Raw genomic sequence first — 21,891 nt, forward strand, 5'->3', positions numbered from 1 at the left:
AAGAGTACATCTTTTAAGACAAAGGACATTTCATGCATCTAAATAAAAATATTGGGAAAATATTTGGTACCTTTTGTTTAATATCAATTACCATGTATTTTATTTTCAAATAAGCTTAGTCTTGTTTATCCTGTAAACAGAATGTCATTTCAAAGATTTTAATAGCATGGGTCAAGAACTTGATTAACAACTTATAGACTTTGATAGCCTTAATATCTAAACATTTATGGATGCCATCTGATCAGCTAGTCTGTTAAAACTACCTTGATTTTATTTTTAAAGTTGTGGCTGTTGGACTTTTCTGTGAACAACATCAGAGGACATTTAGATTTCATCTTTCTCCAATGCAGTCATCTGCATTGATGTTGGGCAACTTGGAGTTTAAAGACAGTATCTACATTTGCATTTCAATAGTTTCATAATTCCATGAAACCACAGAAATCTCTTCAATATGCTTCATTGTTTAAATAGTGAAGGTGGCAAATTTTCTTCAAGATCCATGAATCTTAGGGAAAACAATTGGGCCATGGCATTCAAAGCCTCTTCTAAAGAGGATGTCTTCTTTTATTGTTTAATACAAAATTCATGTTTCATGTTAAAAAATCTTTTGTCCATTTGAATTTTTATGGCACAATATTGAAATCACTAAATAAGCGAGAAAGGAGGACGTGTGGCTTAAATATATTATAGCAGCACCATCAACTTTCAATTTGGGGTCCCCCAAATACCGCTTTTGTCCTCATTGAAAAGGAAAAAAAAAAACTTGTTTTCACTCAGGGAAACAATTTCACTCAAGACACCGAATGTCACTTCATCAGTAGGTAGGTGGCCTCTTTGCAAGGACCTGCAGTTACCCATAATTGGCTGTGATTTTATATAAAAGAGCTTCTGTGAAATATTTTGGTATGAGAGAATCCTGGAGTTAAAATAAGGAAATTCTGAGTTCAGGAACAGGGCAGCTTTTTGAGATGAGCCTTTATGCCTTCTTTTAAGTGTGGATCTACAGAAAGATGTTTAGGAATGAAATATCATGGATGACAGTATTGTGTAAATTGCATTCAAGAGAATTGGAAGCCTATGAAGGATTGCTTTCATAGGATTCTTGTATCAAATTATTTTTCAGTAGATTTTTCGATGGATATCTAAATTTTTTCATATCATCCCATTTGGCTGAGACATTGAGATGTGGCAAGATGTTCACAAGGACAAAACTGTGTGAAAAATCAGAGCTCAACAAAGGTTAATTTAAAAACAGTTGTTCTTTTGACATGTTTTTCCCCATTTATTTGCCATTTTCAGAAGCTGTTTCATGGTGTTTTGTAGCACTTTAAAAAAAATGATCAGGCTTTACAAAAATATTCTCACTACTTTTCCTTTCTACATGCAAATTATACCAAACACTGGGAAGCCTTCTTTAAAAGTCAGCCCACCTTTCCAGTCAAGATAAAGTGGACAATAATCCTTCCCCTTGGTTCTCTGCAGATTAGGTTTCAGCCTCCCAAGGCTTTTCCTAGACAATCCCCAGGAGTCAGGAAAAAATGATATTTAACCTTGAAGATTTTAGTATTCCAAATCTAATACAAGCAAGTGCTTTTTCTTTTTGGTAAACTGTAAGCTTACATACATCTCAACATGGCATTTAAATGCCACACACAGTCTAACTGTATTAGCGATTAGGGGAGGGAAGGGAAGAGTCTTCCTCTTCTATAATGAAGAAACAAATAAGCAAACAAACCTAGAGGCTATATCCCACAAAAGAATGATTCCAGGACAATAAATCTATGTTAAAAGATTACATCAGATGTGTCTAGAGAATACAAGTCTACATATAGCACTAGCTTCTATATTTTTTTTAACATATTGCTGCTTATGAGAGTTTAAAGGGAAGTGAGAGAGAACAAAGTGTGTGTGTGTGTGTGTGTGTGTGTGTGTGTGTGTGTGTGTGTGTGTGTTCGTTCATTCCTGTGTGTATCAGGGCAGGAGGAGGGGCGGTGACTAGATGAAGGGAAAGTTGGGAAACCCTTCTGTTTTTGCGCACTCCCAGAGCAGCCACCCAGCCCCAGAATGAGAAGGGGACATGAGAGCTGGCACAAGGGTCTCTGCCATGACTGATATGAAGCGACTGGACCCACAAGGAAAGACTTTTCTCCTTGGCAGCCAACAACCTGCAGCAGGCAAGGCGGGCGGGGGAGGAAACCCCGAGGAGGCGCTCCCGGCCGCCTCTTTGCTGAGATAGCAGGAGCAGCAGCCTGCGGAGCCACGAGCGCAGCGTCACTGAGCTGGTGCGGGTGCAGGGGCGCGCAGGCAGGCGCACAGGCAGGGAGCCTCTTCTGCCACCCAGTCGCAGGCGCTGCAGGACAACCGTGCCGCCAGAGCGCCCGGGGCCGTTCCGCAAGCGCGAGAAGCCTGCGGCTGCGCTGCCCAGCGCGGTGCCTCGTGCCACCTGCCTCGCGCGCCGCGGGCGACTGGAGGAACCCAGAGAGCTCGGCCTGCTGTCCCGTTTTCGAAAAGCAGCCTGTGGCGGCGGAACCGGGAGGAGAGCATTTCAATTTTCTACGGGACTGAGATTTTTTTTTCCTCCTCACAATTTGGGGGGGAGTACTAGTAGAGGTCAGAGGGGCAAGAGCGGATCTAGAAAAGCTGCCGAGGGCTGTGAACATGGGCACCCTCTCCTATCATTGGAAAATCTCCTTGACATTTTTCACACTTTGAAGCAGCTGCAGCTGGTGTCGTCGGAAAAGGGGGTGGGAAAAAAAAAGAGAGGGGGCGGGGAGAGCAGGGAGACACTGGCAAGAGCCAAGAGCAGCGCCTCCTCGCCTGCCAATCCTGGCACCTGTGCGCCGAGCCACTGCACCGAGGAGGACCCCACTCCCGGCGAACCCCAGGCTTGAAGCCACGGACTCCCAGCCCTTGCACAGGGGTTTCTCGTCGGCGGGACCTGCAGCCTCCCACTCCGGCCACCGCCGCCGCCTGCGTCCGCCGAAGCACACTGCACCTCTGAGTAGCCCGCTGCGCCCCAGCCCCCGGGGATCCTCGTCCAGCGGAGGCGCCGCGGCGGGCAGCGGGTGTTACAGAGTTGGGTCCCTTTCCTGCTCTTCTCTTCTCCGCCCAGGATTTATTGTCTGTGGAGCTTTCTGGGGGCGGGGAGGGAGCTGCGCCTCCTCCACCACCGCCGCTGCTGCTGCTGCGGTCGCTAGCGCGGCGCGCAGGGCAGGCGGAGGCCAGGGAGTGGACGCGCTCGTGCCTCCCCCGCCGGCGCTCTGGGCTTCCCCTCAGCGGCTCCCCGCGGGAACCTCACCAGCGGTCCACCTGAAGGGCATCAGCATCATGGTCTAACGTGGCACCTGCCTGGAATCCCCTCTTTCTCCTCCTCTTCCTCCTCCTTCTCTCCTCCTCCTCCTCCGAGGACTCTCGCCCCTACTCTACTGCGGACCCTCGAACACTTTAAGGAATAACCCTTAGCAGCTGCACGGCTCACGCTCTCCAGAACCTCATGGGCAGTTTCTCCCGCCGGCGATGTGAGTAGAGCACTCTCGCATGGTAGCCAAGGGGGCTGCGGGTATGTGTGTGTGTGTGCCGGGGGTGGGGGTGGCGGATCGCTGCTTGTGGCCGCACCGACCCTGACCACGCACGGTGTGGGACCCCAGTGACCGGCCGGGGGTGGGCACGTGAGGGCGGGAGTCTTGGGCGCTCGCTGGGAGCTGCTCCTGAGGTGGCTCCGCGGAGGCGGCAGTGCTGTGGTAGGTGCCTGGCATTTGGAAATGGGATGCTAGCTGGGCGAGTGCACCGAACACTGTGTGGCTTGGGCTGGCGAGAGACCCTAAAGGGTTACATACTGCGAAAAGGGAAGGTAAAGAGCAAGTGTTGGGCTCGAGTGCTGGGACCGTTGGTCCAGCTGAGGTTAGGCTTTGCTCCTCTTTATTATCTTGGGTATCTCCAGTCAGCCTTTCCCGGAGGTGTGTGAGGGATCAAGCGTGTGTTTGAAACACACACAAACACACACACACACACACACACACACACACACACACTTGTGGCAGGTCGCACTCGTTCCTTTATCTTGGAGGGTGTTGTATTACTGACTTGATAGCTAATTGTTTGAAAAATGCTTTTAGGAGATCTTTATGTCATTGAGGATTGCAGGGGTGGGGCTTGGTGGGGGGGATAAAGGAGATGAAGGAGCATGAAAGACTGGAGGACTGAAAGAAGTGGGGGAGCAATGGGGTAAAAGCTTTCCTTAGGAGTCAGGGAAAATGATGCCTCCCTCTCCCTATTCCAGACAACTCCTACCCGCACATCTCCTTTGTGTTCCACCGAAGCTGGTGATCCCGCACTATTCCTAATTCATTACTGGGCCCCTTCGCATCCTCCTCTCCCAGTCATTAAGGATGCAGGACGCGTTTCTGATCCTATGTGGAAAGAGGGAGGAAAGCCCATTAGTATTAGGGTAATCATGGCACCCTGGCTCACCGGACCGTGAGACTGGCTACCGGAGGTCTCTAGTCTGTTTTTAGAGTCAAGAACCAGGAGGTGGGTGGGCATGAGATTGTACATATTGCCTTTAAAAATAGTGTGACTTCATAATAACGGAGATGGCTGCAAAATAGCTTCATTACACTACTTCTCTACCATCAGGGCGGAATAAAAGAACCTCCTCAGTCCTCTTCCTCTTTTCCCTCGCTATCTCCTCCCCATCAAGTCACAAAGCAAGCGGGTTGGGCGAGAGGGCTCAGCACGAGGCAGAGAAGGGAAGGGGTCACTTTCACAACTCCTGGGAATCAGCTACAGATAGGAACCATCTGCGACTCCCACGTTCCTTTCGAAGTTCTCCTTCAAAAGGAATTAGAAAAAGCGGGAGGGGGTGGGTGGGAATCAGTGAGACACGGGTTCCGCCACCTGCTCTTTTCCATTACTTTCCCAATACACTTACATCGAATTTACCTGCAGTGGTAATTGGGTCAGCAGGTAAAGATGTGTTACCTGTAAATGTTGAAATATGGCTTTCCCGATGGAAGACAAGCAATTTGTATTTGAGCATATTTTAACCTGGGCAATATTTCCAAGCACAAAAGAGATTTTATAGCGTGGGCGAGCAGAGTGCATTCCACCGAAAGCAGGACACGTGATCCCTCCAACCCGAGAGATACAGTATTAGGAACTCGCTTTTCTTTGTTCCAGGCTGAGCCTATGAAATGCTCAGCATCTCGGTTGCTGAAGTCCTCATATAAAAGAAAAAATAATAATAACAGCAACAGCAACAATAAGTTGACCTTAGGCGAAAATAGAGCGGAAAGGAGTTCAGGTGGATGGTTGCCCGTGAAGGGCTTGGATCCTCTGAAATTTTATTTCTGCCTATCCTTCATCCCCACCCCTGGTCCCAGCCGGCCCCCTCATTCAAAATGAGGCATTCCCTGTGGGAGACGCTGTGGAAAAGTTCTCCAGCCCCTGCACACGTGGGTTCTACAGCGCCTCAGAACCTGCTGCCATTCGCAACAGATTCTGCCACCTCCCCAATCCAAGTGTCACGCCTCAATTCAGGCATCCTTAAGCTGACTTCCCGGACTCTAAGGGAACCACTGGGAGATCTTTTTTGCTAAAGACTGTGGAGCAATCATGTCCATGCTGCTTGGAAACCACTGATCAAACAGGAAAGAATGAGAAAGTAGAGATGCTGAAAAGATTTTATTTTTTCCTTAAAAGTGAAAGAATTGAAGCACACATGCAATGGGGGTGTGTTTAGCAACATCAGCGTTCGGGTTCCCGAGGTGTCTATGGCTTGTGGGATGTCCTGAAAACTGAAAATTTATTAATTTAATGGAGGTAGAACCTGTTCCCCCACCCAGCATTTAACAAGGGTTATGTGACTTAGAAATTTCTTATTTTGACTCCATGCATTATAAGCCATCTTAACGGGCTAAAGTTTTTTTAAAACGTGGGATATTTCTGTCCTGTGCTGCATTGCATCATGCTAATATGTCATGGCTGAAAAAGCGTAGTCAATTTCCATAACATAATGAAGTGAAAGTTCTTTATACATTTTTTTAAAAAATTTGACTGTCCAAGAAAAGATGTGTACTTACCATGGCAACGCTTGCATTCTACATCACTGGTGCCTGCACATATGCAGCTTCAGAATTAGAAACAACTTCATGAAGAAACAAACCTGGTCCAATTACAGTAGCCATGTTTTATTCAGAATTTTATCACAGCTTTGGACTGGAATTTAAATTTTTCTTAATTGAAATCTCATTCCACTTTATTTTTTAAGCCTTTAATTTTCTAATTCACTTATAAAGAACAGAACATACACTTTAAGTATCTTTGTGCATCTGTATTTTTCTTTGCTTTGGATTTTAAAATATTGTGAAGATTATTAATTAGTATTATGAAATTTTATTCCTTAGACTCTACATAGTGTTAATTCCCAAGGTATTTCTTACATTTCTCTTATTTTCTAATAAGTAATACAGGATAAAATTCTAGGTGAAAACCCACTCTTATCAATTATAACTTAAAATGTCTATTTTTAAGAATATGTCTGTTTTTTAAATGTTAGATTTTAATTGATGTATCAAAATTATAACTTTTGATACTGCAATTTTATTTTCTGAATGATTGTGGCCTCAACATAACAATGAATCACACATTCTATGAATTGTAACTTTATTCCATGCCCGTATTAACAAGTCAAAGAGTAACCAACTATTCATAAATCACCATCTGGATTATTTCTGGATTCTTTTGTATTTTCTTCTTCACATAAATTATTTCATAATTTTTTGGAAAATTATTCCTTTTGAAGCTATATGGTGTTCATTGAACACAGCAATCATAATAAGCAACCCATCAATAAAAAACATAGAGTATTTTCTTCTCTTCAGTAATGATGACAGCTTTGTAGAGTATCATCCATATTCTCTTTGGATGAGTCATATAAATTTGCAACATAACTTTGGGAACTATTAATTTTAAACTTGTGACACCGAATAGACATTTAGTTTGTGACAAGTCTTTTGACTATTAAGTAATTCCTATCTCTGGAAAGATGTGTTGGAAATGATTCTAGTGAGAGCATTGAAGTTTTTACTTTCAATATCTTCAATGTAGGGGACACATTAGTCTTCAATAGGAGATTCTAAAGTACCAATATTAAAAAGTGGTATTTTAATATTAAAATAGCAATATCAACCTATAGTGTAATGATTATATTCTATTTTGAGGAAGCACACAAGTAGAAGGAGGTTCATGGATGGAATTCCTAAATGGACTTTTATATAAATGTTTATTATAATAAATATCCATAATCAATGACCCCACATTGACAGATTATCAACCAAAGTGCATTGTTTCCACTAGGGTTCACACTGTGTTGTAAATTCTGTGGATTTTGACAAATGCATGATAACATGTATCCTTCATTTTAATATCATATGTAATAGTTTTACTTCCCTAAAAATATCCATTCATCCTTTCTTGCCTAAAACTCTGGTAAACAACAACTCTTTACTGTCTCCATATGTTTTCCTTTTCCAAAATGTTGCATAGTTGGAATCACACAATATATCACATCTTTGGCTTGGCAATATTTGCACACATCTTAAAACATTGAATTGTGAATTTTTTATAAAAACTCAAAATTAAAAATGATACTACAAATCAATAATATATGGAAGATGGTGACCACAAATCAATGATCTTTCTCCTTCATAAAGTTTTAACCATTTTCTGTAAATAGTTATGAATCATTGGGAATACACACACACACACACACACACACACACACATATATATTGTTTTTTTTAAAGAAATGACTGTAGGGAATTACTCTGAAACAGTTAAAAGAAGGGTAAGAAAATCTTAGTTACTTCCAAAAGTAACATAATCAACCTTTTAAATCTGCACAATAGAGGTTGTAATAATTGCTAGATAATTGTAGCACATATCAAATAATAAGACAGAGTGGGTTGGGTACTTTAGAAGAGTACAGCATAAACTTTTAAATATAAATTAGTTTTTCTACAGTACTATTGTGTATGTGTGTGTATGTGTGCAGTTGTATGTAGTGATGGCATAGTATATATTTTTTAAAATGCCATTTATAATCAAATATATCTATTTTCTCTCTTGAAAGTAAGTAAATATTTTCAGGAATTCCTAAACGTCACTTCACATCATGCTTCTCTTAAAATAAATAGTGCCTGAACTGAACTCATAGTAACAGCTACTAGTTACTGAACATGTTTTATGCATCAAGTGCTTTCCTTCAAAATAATCCTGTAAGAAATATTATTCATAACGTTTCAATTATTAGAAAATATAGGCTTAATGATAGCATAGTTGGAAAGTGATGGCCTAAGACTTAAACCTGGATTTGGCTCTTCAATCTTTACCCCCATACCATGTTCTCTCCTTCAGGGGCATAGATTGAAGTTTGTAAAATAACCAAAATTTGTTGTAAAATAGAACATTTTACTGATGTATAAAGAACAAATAAGATTTTTATATAGCTTTTCAAAATGATCTACAGATTTGGCAATGGTCACTATATTACTTTTTAATATAAGAGATATTTTTACTTGTTTTCCTGGCATAATTATTTCATGACAGAAACATTTACTAGCCTATTAGAATTTGACATAAAAGTACATTAAGACAGTTTTTAATAAAGCACATTTTGAGTCAATAGCTGTCATCTACCCTCTGAAACTGTGATATAGTTGAAAAATAAGTCTCTAGAGAAGTGTCAGATGTGCTATTTAAATTATTAATCATAATAGAAAAATAATGTTTGTCACTCAGACACATGGAAAACTTAATAATATTAAAAGCCCAAAGGATTTTCTATCCACATTTTCATGCATTGCTCCTTGCTTTGTTAAGCTATTTAAAGTCTCTATAAAAATTATAGTTCACTTTAATACATATGCAATATAGATAGTTATCAGACATGAAATATTAAAATTTATGTTAGACATGACATGATCTGTTTAAGTATTTTAATAATAAAGTAGATGTTTACATTGCTTAAAGAATTAATTTACTGATTTCTTAAAGCTAGCATTTCTTCAGTTGTACTAGGGTGTTTCTCTATATCAAGTTCAGTAGGTCAAAAGCATATTTAAAACTAGAAGGGTTACACTATTTCCAAGGTAGTATCATAATAATATTGTAAAATAAGGGAAATGTAGAAGGCATGGTGTGTGTGTGTGAGTGTGCATGTGTGTGTGTGTGTTCATTCAGATGGAGAAAATTAGGTTTTGTGGTGCTCAAGAAGTAGTATGAGAACAAGCAAGAAGCTATAACTTATCATAGAAAACATACTGATAGTATAAGTACTCTCACTTCTTTATGAGATTTTCATAGTAAGAAGAACCTAGTACTGTGAAAAACAGTAAGTCCAACCTAACAGAAGAAATATGGCATAAACAGTTGGAAGACAGTTATTAGATTATTATTATTCACTGAGAAAAAATATAGGATTTTATGCTATTATATTGGAAGAGATAGAGATACTTTTATGTAGTGGTGAAATATTTTATAGAAGTGTGGCTGCATTACTAAGTTAGATCACGGAAGGAAAATCAAGAAATGAACCTTACTAAAATAATGCCTAAGTGTTATAAAGACATTTGTACTAAAAAGGTGAGCAATGTACACGTATATGTCAGCTGAATTTAAAGAATTAATATGATATAGGTGGTGTAACAAATAATTAAAAAGTGCAAAGTAATTAGACTTTTTGAGTAGTCATGGCTTATATGTTCTGCATTCACCATTATAGTTATCACCACCAGTGGTCTCCTAAAAATCATGAAGAATGGATTACATGTTAACAAGAACCCTCATATCATTGTATATTTATTGTCTAGTGGTATTCTGAGTTAATGTAAATTAGGACATGAAAGTTTTCTTCTTTATTTCTAGCGTGATTAATTTCTTAATCACAATTGTAAAAGCTATTGTAATTAAATCAAATACCTAGTTAAACTTTGAGTGATTCTTAAATATTAGCAGTGTCCTTAGGGTAATACCATATTGTCGAACAGGTATAATGTGCATATACACATATAGCTGTAATTGTTTCTATTTTACAACACATACACACAAAGCTGTAATATCATGGTTTTACGTGTTCACAACTTGGGAGCTAGAAAGGACTTGAAAGTGTCTCATTTTCTGAAAAAGCTAAGTTTGATTTACCAATTGAAAATGCAGAACTACTGGTGGGAGAAATCAGCAATGGAACCATATCTCTTAGCTCCCAAACTATGCCAGTAAAATCACACCCTTGGAAATATTGGAGCCCTTTCTCTCTGAGCAAAGAGGAGGAGGGAAATGATCCTTAATCCAATAGATACAGTTAATGTAGCCAGCCAGTATAATGACACCATCTAAAACACATTTCTTATTTACTTAATTTCAGCCTAAATTTTTCCCTGTTTTTGTTTGTCTTTAGTATTTTGGACAATTGCCTTATTGTTCTACTTTGATTTAACTCTTCAGGCAGACTGCAGTGTTATAAATTTAACATCCATTAAGTATTCCATTATCAAAAAGATGCCTTTATTTAAGAAATATGGAATTCATTTTCACTGATATTGAAGTATTCTAAATTTGGATACTAAACCTTTTCTTAATGAGAATTAAAATGTTCTCTTAAATTATTAATTTCTATGATAATTCCAGCTAAATGAATATTAGATGATGGAAAAATGTTTGATTCATTTTAACTAAATGAATTATCTTCTAAATCCACTAATTTCATTAAAGGCCAATCGATGAGTTAAATCTAGACCAGCAATGATTTAAAATGATGTTAGTCCTTTCTATGAAATATTTCATTAAATATGGATTAGGAAAATATTTTAATCAGGAAGATAAAATATGATATAGTCTCTTTTAAACAGACCCATTTCTGTGAATTTTTTTCACTCTCTGTAAAAGGTGTTTTATGTTTGTTTTCTTTTTTTTATGTTTTTGATAGTTTTGGTTCCCCTAAGCTTTGCTTTTCCAGACAAAATAAAACATGTTACTGGAATTCAAAAGTTACATTTCAAAGGGCCCCCTTTTAAACAAAAACTACTTCTTCCAGATATCTGTTTAATTTGTGCTATAGCTTAGCTCTTCTCTGAGAAGTCAAATTTGATATAAACGTTTCTTACTTAATGTTTTCTATAATGCTAAAATTATCACTCCACATATTCTAGAAGCTTTGGTTACTCTGAAACTTAGGGAAAGAAGTTTTTCAACCCACTGACAAAACATTAGCAACAGTTACAAATAATTTTTGAAATTATGAAATTCAGTCTCTTAAAATAGATGCATTTTCATTATAAACAGTGAAATACAGACATATTTACAAAGGTGTTAATTAAACGAACTATACCTGTAGAGTCCCATTTAATAACCCTTTTAAGACAAATTAAAACATCTTAGTACAAATAATGTTTAAAATTGAAGAAACGCCATGATGACTAAACTAGTGCATCACATATCAGCACATTATCCACGCTTTTCATTTGTAGAGTGGTTCTTACTCACGCTGCCTTTCACTGTTCTGTTCTAAGACTCGTGGGTGTGACGGAACGGAACACACTTCTGCATCTGTGATATAATCCCACACACCATTTTACATGACAAAATCTGAATGTCCCAAGACCATGTGTTAACCAGTAAGACATCAACTTCTACCAGCTCAGATTTTGAATCACCCCCAAAATGATACCTGTTTCATCTTTCAGAATATCTTAATTCATGCAGTGGGATATTATTTAGATATATAACATCAGGAAAAGGGGAATTTTATGTTTGTTTGCTTGGTAGTTTTTCTGGCCCTGACATATCTGTTTGTTTCCTGCAGACAAAAAGCATTCCACAGGAACTCAAACATAGTAGATCCCAAATTGGGTTGTAAGCCAAGGGGGTTGGTGCACAGGAGATAAACTTTCCTATTTCGATACAGGAAGAAACTACTAGAACTGATAGATTTTATTTTTCATATAAATCCATAAAACTGATAAGCTTTATTAAAAGTTACTATAGGAATTAATAAAAATCCCATTCCATATTTACATAAGGTACATGATCATTTGTGAAAATATATCAGTTATTTATGAAAACATAGTATATAGGAAGAAAATAGATACTGAGAATACATTTACCTTAAAGTACAACGTGCTGGTGAGTAAAAAGGTTAGAGCAAGTTTTATATTAAAAGTCTTCAAAGGTTGTACTTTTTATTCAATTCCTTAGCTCCAAGAACTTTTTGCTTCTCACCTTAAACATATTCTCTGACATGGATCAAAGACCTTTGTCATCTGTAGCCATCAGCAAGGCATATATCTTCTCTATTGTTTATCGATTAGTGTAAATTTAGCCCCAAAGATATGGGGAACTAGTGACTGCTGACCTAATAATGTCAGTCTCTTCATCTGTTTCCTGTTGCTATAAAAGAATTCCAGAGATGAGATAATTTAGAGAGTAAAGATTTATTCACCTCCTGTTCCTGAAGGTTTGGAGGTCCCAGGTCTAGAGGCCATATCTGGAAGAGGGCCTTCTTGCTGGTAGGGCCCCTGTGGAGCCCTGAAGAGCTGCAAGTAATGAACATGAGGAGACTGATGCATTCAAGAAACAGAGCCAAACTGGATTTTATACCAGTCCTACTCTTAAATTACCTGTGAATCTCTTAATCCATGAATAGGCTCTGTTCTCATAATCTATAACCCAGGGCCTCACACATATTTGGCAAGTACTTTACTACTTTACATCCCCAGCCCTCTAATCATCTCCTAGAGGTCCCACCTGGTACCATCTCTCTACCACCTCTCAGTGAGGATTAAATTTCAACTTGAGTTTTCATTTTCATGAGGATAGCCCCATTAAAATAGATAGCCCCAAACCTCAAGAGTACATCTCTTCTTTGCATGTGTAAAATTGTTCATAACTTGTAGAAAGCAATATGTTATTTATCTTGTTCCTCCTTTTCCTAGAAAAACTTCTTTGAATAATAATATGTGAAAATAGATTTAAAAATACAGAAAAAAGGAACATATATTTGGGTTCTGGGAAAATGAATGCTTTCTAATTCTAAATATTACTTAATGGTTTTAATATAATTGTTTAATATTTATAAAATTATATATTTTCAGTATAAAAATAGAACATTTTAATGAGAGTTAAGAATTATAGTTCCATGAGCCAGCATTATAAAAAGTCATATAATGGCTGTTATAATTTACATCAAAAAAGAAGGCAACAAAAAGCCCTAGGATGTGACTTAAAGAGTTTTGCATACTCCCCTCCTGGGTGAAAGTGAAGTGAGAAATTTATCTGTAAGTTGAATAATGATTACTGTTACCTCATAAAGTCTTTTTAGAGTGATTCATTGAATAAAACACATATTGAGTGGAACATGGAGTCGCACACTTATAATCCCAGAAACTCTGGAGGCTAAGGCAGGAGGATCCCAAGTTCAAGGTCAGCCTCAGCAATTTAGCAAGACCCTATCTCAATAAATAGATGAAAGGGCTAGGGGTGTGGCTCACTGGTTAAGAGGCTTGGGTTCAATGTCTAGTACAAAAAAAGTAATAAACAAATAAAATAAAATTTGAATATGTAATAATTTAATGAAACTTACGAATTGCCTGACAGCATTCTTTATCTCTTTTTAAAAATGATCACACCTTTAAATTGTGTGATTTGTGTGATCACATAAAGATCACTTTAATTTTTTTTCCAGGATGCTTCAATATATGGCCCATTTATTCCTAGAATTGTTATTTAAATAACTGCTTGTTTTAATGGCTGTCCCCTAAGCTAACATGTACATAGGGACTCACTTGAGTTTTCATCTTTTTAAAATTAGCTCACATCCTACTGCAGAAAAAAAATTACATGTTGTGTGAATTAGTGATTGACTAAATCAATGGTTTCACTTGTACTTCTAAATGTTTGTGTGTGAATCTTGCACCCTTTAGTGCATTTCCCCTCAATTTCTTCTTCTTCTCCCATTTTTGAGAATATTATAGAATTTTACTTCCTAGCCCCTTGTTGAAGTTAACTAAGAATTGCCACGTGACTCACTTTGGCTAATGCAATAGAACAAAAAATGAGGTGTATCTCTTCTGTATGTATGCTTCGGGACACTGTTCTCCCTTTTCCTGAGGTAGCAATTGTAGAAGCCTATCACCATGGAGCCTCCATCCACCTGGTCCTGTATAGCTACATAAATCGAGTTTTCCCTGTGCCTATGCATTCAGCACATAGTTTGAACCAGAAATGAGTGTTACCCTGTTAGGATATGGGAGTTATTTCTTACTGGAGAATAATGTAGCCTTTCTTTCCTCTTAATTTGAGATACAAAGTGAAATCGTAGTGAAGGTAGAATCCTGATGTATAGTTTATGGTGTCACGAGTACAGAAATGCTCTATGAGAATGCCTCTAATTTAGTCCTTAATGTAAATGTATTATATTTTCTGATTGATTAGAGTTATAGGAATTAACACAGTAATTATTTAAAATATATAAAGATCAGTTTCTTTGAGAAAATTTTGAGGTTCTCAGTTTGTAATTTTGTGCACAAGTATATTTGATATACCAGAAGTCTAATTGTGCTACAGTTGTTCTTGTACAATTCAGTAATGGTTTCTCTGACTTGTTACAAATCAGAGAAACCAGGGTGACAAATATTCTCTTATTCTGTACACTTTAGGAAAATTTTTATAATAAATAATTGAGCTAGGATTTTGGTTGTGGAAATGGAAACAGATAGATGGAACTGAGATATGCTTTGTAGGATCTATTAGACTTCTCATTCGTGAACTGGTAGCGGAGAGGGTTAGTGAGAAAAAGTGCAATGTCAAGGATTATTCCAAGATTTCTGGCATGAGAAACAGTATACATATAGGTACAGTATGTAGACTAAAGAATCGTGGAGAAGGAACTAATTTATTCCAGTACATTCAGAACATTGATACTAACATGAAGAAAACTGGAGAAGAATCAGGTATTAATTAATAAAAATACATACTTACACCTATATAAAATTACTGGAAATATAGTGAATACTTTTGTGGAGGAAATAACTAAAGCTTCTTCTTAAGAAAAATGTTTTCAAATAAATTATAATTGGATTTTCAATAGAGTGACACACTTTATATTGCTATCTTGGTTTTTTTAAAATTATTTTTTGGCATGAAGGGAAAGCATGAATGCATACCCATTCCCTCTGAATGATAATTTTCTCCCTCCCTCCCTCCCTCCCTCCCTTCCTTCCTTCCTTCCTTCCTTCCTTTCTCTGCCACCCATCCCCACCCAGCCTTTTCTTTTTGGTACTAGGGATTACACCCAGGGCACCTTGCCACTAAACTACATCCCTAGCCCTTTTTGTTTTGAGACAGAGTTTCACAAAATTGCTTAGGGTCTCCCCTAGTTGCTGAGGCTGGCTTTGAACTTAAAGATCCTCTCCCCTCAGCTTCCCAAGCTGCTGGGATTACAGGCCTGGGTCACCACACCCAGCTTCCATCTTTTTCTATTATACTTTGTAGTTTGGAAAGAACAGTTTGCTCCTGATCCTTTTATACTTGTTTTCCTAAGATATGCACAAGACCTTCTGCTCACAGTATATTTTGTATCCATTCAAAGTATATTGGCCAAAGCAAGTCACATCATCAAGTGTGGCTTAATGGTTAAATACCCCATGCTTGCATAAAGGCTCAGTGATGTCATCAGGAACTGTGACTCATTTCAGATCTTCATCTATTTCTCGGGTAGCGGTTTCAGCGTTTATATGTTGATAGATAGTTTTTACATCCTAACATAACTACCTCTAACTAGACTAGCACCAAAGGACATAGCAGTAGTGAACTATGTGTAGTTGTAGAGTTCCCTAGGCCTCCTCCTTGGCTTTTTTTTTTTTTTAATCCTGGCCAATACACAAATTTGTTTAATGCAGTTCTACTTGTGAATATGTAAGGGCTTTTTTTTTTCTTCCACAATTGAGTTGAAATGCATTTTACACATTTCTCAAATAAAATGACTTTTGCTATGTCCTACTATTTCTCTAGGTTGTGGAGCATCTGGAAAATAAGACATTTGTTTTGAAATTAGCTTAATAGCAATTCAGTTTTAATTTGGGGAACAGAAATTCATATCTTTTTGAATATTGACATTTAAATATAAAATAAAATTTTATTATCAAAATCTGGAGGATTTTTAGAGTGATTTAGATTTTAACAAGTGGACGTACCTTGGAATTTTTGAGATACCTATCAATTCAAAAAAGCTTGAAATTCCTTTAAATGTTCAAAGCTTTATTTTTGTTTAGTTCTAGTGCATCTAAAACTTTGGGGTTATAATTGTTATTTATTTTGTGAACTATACATTCAGAAATAAATAAAATTGTTTTGCTTTATTATTACATGGAATCTTTAAAGTCATCGGTATATTAATTAAATTCTTTAGAAGTACATAGATTAGACCATTCATATTTCTACTTCCTTGGTGTTCTTTTGAAACCAATAGGACTCCTACTTTGAAGGATGACACAATAACCTCTGGAATAATGGTTTTCAAATATTATGATTGTGTAATCAAGTGAGAAACTACAAAGGACTAACATATAAAACAAAGATAAGTAAAACTGCTGTGTTTAAAATGACTGTGTTTTATGATCAAGAATTATAATGGCAAAGTATAATTATTTCACAATTTATTACTTTAACAGAAAAATAAATCCAGTTGGGGAAATTATATAAAATAAAGGCATTATTGTTATTTTAACTATGGATTGCCAACAAACTCATGGTTGAGCAAAGTCATTCAAACTGTCTTGTGTGTACAAACACAGTTACTTTGCATTAGCTCTCTCTCTTTTTTTAAATAAAAAGTGATATTATTCACATAGACACTCTCAGAAAGGGTCATTTTATCACATGAAGTATCAGTGCACATGCAAGACCTCTCCAATACAGAAAGTGTTTCTAACTGCCAACTGTCTTTTAATGAATATCTTTATTAACAAAATAAAATATGAAGAAAACAAAACTCCATTGCTCTTTTATCCCATAAGACTAAAATATGTGAAAGTATTTTGAGGGTCTTCTGTTTTTATATGACATGAAATTATTATTTTTTGTTGTCTTATCTGTATTACCCTCTTGACATCGGCTATACTGGTTTTTTGAATTTTCAAATACCTGTCAAAATTATACTTTACTGGTTCTATGGTTTAATTAAATGCAGAATTGAATTGTAGTCAGATCAAAGATATGGGTTTTTAGAACAAAGACTATAGAGTAGAAGAAGGAAAACTGATGGGGGGAATATGGGACGGAAAGAGGAAGTACTGTGAACTGAAGTGGGGCAAATTATATTCCATGCATGTATGTTTATATCAAAAATGAACCCCACTATCGTATTAACTGTAATGTATTAAGACAAAGATAATAAAAACATAAATAAATAAGTTTAATTTTTTTCCATTTCTTTCTAGCTGGGGTGACCATAAAAAAGTTATTTTAACTTTCCATATCATAATTCACTCATATTTGAAGTGAACTTAATAATGGCCATCCCACATACATGCTGTGATGATTAAATAATTTAATAAATAAAAGCAATCTAATATCTTAGTGATACTTTGGACATGCTGTTTGAGTCACATTTCCCTTCCCATCCAAAACAGTTTACTACTTTGCTGCTTCTTTGGAGATAAAGATCAAAATTCATCATTTTTCCCTGCAAGGCCCTCCAGCCAGCTATAACATTCTAGCTTTGCCTCCTACTTGTCCCAAAACACTGGTTTTCTTGAAAAGGCCTTATTTTGTACAACCTCAGGATCTTTACACAGTTTATTCTGGTTAACTGCTTTCTTTACCTGGTAAATTCCTATTTTATCCATTTGAACTCAGTGATAAATTCTGGGAGGAACCTCTGCTATCATTTTCTCTTTTGGCTCTGCACATACAGCAAAATGACACACGAAGATTTCCATATGTGTGAATTGGACTGTGCACTGCTATACTGATCCACAGATGAATCTTTCTGATTATTTAAAATGCTTATCTCAAATATTAAAAAAACTGCTTGAAATGAATTTATATAGAAATGGAATAATAGAAAAAAGGTGTATTTATTGGGAGCGTACTATCATTTTAAAAATTCATCTAGGTATAGTGTACATTTGTTTCATAATCCAATCCTTACAAAATTTTTCAAAAAATATGATTTTTAGGAAAAGAATTAAAATATGCTATCCTTGAATGTCTTTGATCTAAGTCAAGGAGAAAAATGATGCGAGTCAATATATCAACCAAAAATGTACCTTTCTCTTTTGTGGAAAAGCCAGAGCATGATAAGAAAATTTTATTATATCAGGAAAATTCCATGTCATAAAATATTGTAATCTTTTTATTAAGTATATCTTTACCATGAATGTAGATCAGGTTAGATGAAGTTTAAAACACTTCAAAAGATGATATATAGTAGATAGCCAGCACATGGTGTAATATATTTATAAACTGAGTCACTATTATGAAAATAGTTTCCATCACATATGAACGTAATCTATAATGCCGATAGGCATTTGTACCCTAAACTCAAAAATAGAAGCTTTGAAAGAGCCGGCATGTCAAGAATAAGTTGTGGAGTATCGCAGTAAACATTTCTTGGAAGTACAATATGTGATAAAACACTTGCAGCCAGTTAAATGAGGGCCAGTGACCTTGTCAGAATGACACAGCCAGCCACCAGAGAGATCAGAAGGAACTACATAAACTATTATGAAGAAATATATCCTTCTAAGAATTTTAATTAGCAAATGTTCCATTGTTTATCTTAAACATTTTACAAGATAATGCCTTTGGTTCCTTTGTACCACAGATGAATATGAACTACTAAGTATCTTTGCTTACAGAAATCATTCTCAGAATGGAAGGACTATAGATTCTCCCTCAAATCTGTAAATAATGGAGGTTTATGGTAGACTTAAATCTACTATTGTTAAATAGTGGAGGTACTAAGAACTGGTCTGACACTCAGCCAGCTCTTCTATTTCCAGTTACATTAGAGGATAAATCAAAATTCTGTAATAGAATTCATTTAAATTCCTGTCAGTTAAAAATTTTGACATATTTAAAAGGTTTTTCTTTCTCCCTTCTGTATATGTAATAACTTCAATATTACTATAGTTGGTCTTTCTGATTTTAGTTCCCTCATCCATCTGTCAAATTAATGTTAGTGAAATCTTAATTTTCAGAATTAATTTTTCTTTTCAGAAATCTCAAATAGTTCTCTTCATTTATTAAAAAACAATATAAATTTCATATATGATGCTCACAAGCCTTCAAACTCCACTTGTGACTTCTCAAACTCTTCTCTGCTGCTTCCTTAAGCAAATGTTGCATTCCATTAAAACTGAGTTGAGTTCTCCAAAGAGACCATAGATATTCCCCCAAAGAGATGGTATGTGACAGTGGCCAGGACCCTGAGTGTGAAGTCCCTCAGATTTCTATTCTATCTGAGAGCTGGAAGTTTTGAATCCAAAGCTTCCCCCACTCTCCTCTACTCTTTGACTTCCTCTCTCTACAAGAGGAGAGACTGCAGTAATAACTACTGATTGCTTTGTTTGTTTGTTTTGGTACTGAGGAGTTAACGTGGGGGCTCTGGGTTACATCTACTATTCTACATCCCTAATCCCTCCCCCATTGTTTGAGATAGGGTCTTGTTAAATTGCTTAGGGCCTCACTGAGGTTAGTTAGCCTTAACCTTGCAATCCTCCTGCCTCACCCTCCCAGAGTTCCCTGGGATGACAGGTGTGCACTGTCACACCTGCTCTCTAGGATTGTTTTGAAGTCTAAATGGGATAATAAATATATACAGAATAACAGGTAAAGAGCCTAATACTACTAGTTGACCAACTCAAACTGCTTTTTGAGTTTCTGCTACCCCTAAAAGTTATCAGTAAATTCCCTAAGACTACAGTGAAATATATGTCCTATTGATTACAAAACCAAATGTGAAGGGAGACAGCGCGGGATTTGTGGTCAGGAACAAGGCCCTCAGCTTTGTCTGGGACTGGAGCAGGCGCTTGCTCTGTCTGCCTTTCCCCAGCTGTGGACTGTGGACAAGTTGGTCTCTGTAAGCCTTGGGTTTGGGATCTGTAAAATATACAAAGTAATTCTGTTCTGATTGGGCGTTCAGGAAGGAGGTTCAATGAGATAATGCAAACTGTTTATTTAAAATAATTCCAGTAACCCTTGATAAAAGTTATTTGTTTTTCTTGTAAGTGAAAAAAAAATGATTAGTTCCATTGATACTATATAGGTGCTTTTTAATTGAACTATTGATATAAAAAGGGCATTTTTACCTAACTTTATTCTTGACATTTTGGATGTTGTTTAAGGCATAACACTTGTTCTTTATTTATCTAAAATGCAGTCTTTTGTCAATTACTAAACAACAAAATCTAAGCTCCTAAGAAATTTCAATTACTGGTAAGCCTTGGTTTTCTGTTTTCTCAAGTCTGAGAAATCAAATAGAATCCAAGTGACTCTAATAATTCCTAGCATGTTTAGACTCTTTAAATGGTGTCTTTTGTAGAAGGCATCATTTTCTTTGACATAGTTACCTGAAGAAATATACTATACATATTTGCATATCTAGGTGTCTGTTGTCCCCTGGCAGTATTTTTAATTAGTGGTGATATATGGTATAAGATCATAGAGTGTTTTACTGATAAAAAAAAATGTCTACACTTTAAATCTTTCTACTTTGATGATTTTTACATTACTTATTCATTCAAACTTAAATTCTCCTACTTTTTTCCTATTTGTATATGTTTTTCTTAGCCTTTTATGATTGCTAATTCTTAAATAGTTTTCAGATTCCTTTTCCTTCGTTGTATTCTCTTTCGAATTCTGCAGCCATATGCCAAAACCTATGTCCATTTCTATTAGTTTCGATACCTAATGTCCAGCCTTTAAAATTCCAAGAAAAACCTTTTTCTCCACAAGTGTTTGGTTTTCCAACTATTGTGTCAGATAAAGATGTTAAACACTCTATTTTGAAATTCAAGGCTGAGGAAGGACTTTTCTGTTCTCAGCTATGTGCCTCTTCTCCCTTTGCAGTGAAGGGTACTGTCTCCACAGTTGTAAGAGATACAGGGAGAATAGGAAGAAAATGTAATTAACTAGTCTCAATGTAACTAATATGACCATTTGCAAGTTATGCATTCCACAGTTTCTTTAAATAATCTACTAATTATATTCCCCAAACCATAGATAACAAATTTGAATTGTTCAATGTGTTCTGTGTCCCTAACTATATTACAAATTCAAGACAAGTTTTGTGTTCAAGTTTCCTCACTTATAGACTGAAGCTAATAATATCTAACTCATGGAGCGATTGTGAATGTTAAAAAGTGCTTACATAAATAGAAAAAGCAACAAATTCATAGTATGTTGTAGAGTGCTCAATAGATTCCTACTCTTTCTCTTATGTTATTATGGTATATTCCTCCAAGCACTTAAGAGAGTTATTTAGCAACCAGAAGTAGCAAAACCTAATAATATTAACAATAAATATTCCTATTTATTGGCCAGCTGTGATAGACTTTTGTAACCTTTGCATAGCTCCAGGCTAAAGAAGCTGTATTGTATTAAAAAATTATCAGCAACCATGGGAATTGAAAAGCTTTTTAAGAAATCACCTTCATGACAAGAGGTAAGGTAATATATAATAGACTGTAATGTCACATTGAAGATAGCTTTTCATGTCTTTGTGGCCTTTAAGAGATAGTTGTCTATGATAACTAGGAGGTATTGTCAATGCTAACTTGGTACGTCCAACTAATCCTGACAATGCCATTCATGAACTACTTGCATGTTGATATT

The 21,891-nt window shown here is 36.7% G+C and overlaps 1 protein-coding gene across 8 annotated transcripts in view; it reads left to right on the forward strand.

Moving 5' to 3' along the window:
* Positions 1 to 2,763: 2,763 nt before the first annotated feature.
* The window catches only part of Lrrc7 (leucine rich repeat containing 7), a 516,598-nt gene continuing 497,470 nt past the window's right edge, over positions 2,764 to 21,891 (forward strand). For 5 of the 8 annotated variants that reach the window (XM_040288837.2, XM_021731076.3, XM_040288842.2 and 2 more), the window contains exon 1: positions 2,765 to 3,518. In XM_040288837.2, the coding sequence (XP_040144771.1) occupies positions 3,517 to 3,518 (2 nt within the window). In that variant the 5' untranslated portion in view covers positions 2,765 to 3,516. Of the gene's footprint in view, positions 3,519 to 21,891 lie in introns of all 8 variants that reach the window. The other 3 variants (XM_021731075.3, XM_040288845.2, XM_040288839.2) reach the window with 3 other exon arrangements.

Source organism: Ictidomys tridecemlineatus, chromosome 11, assembly GCF_052094955.1.
Source record: "Ictidomys tridecemlineatus isolate mIctTri1 chromosome 11, mIctTri1.hap1, whole genome shotgun sequence".
Lineage (NCBI taxonomy): Eukaryota > Metazoa > Chordata > Mammalia > Rodentia > Sciuridae > Ictidomys > Ictidomys tridecemlineatus.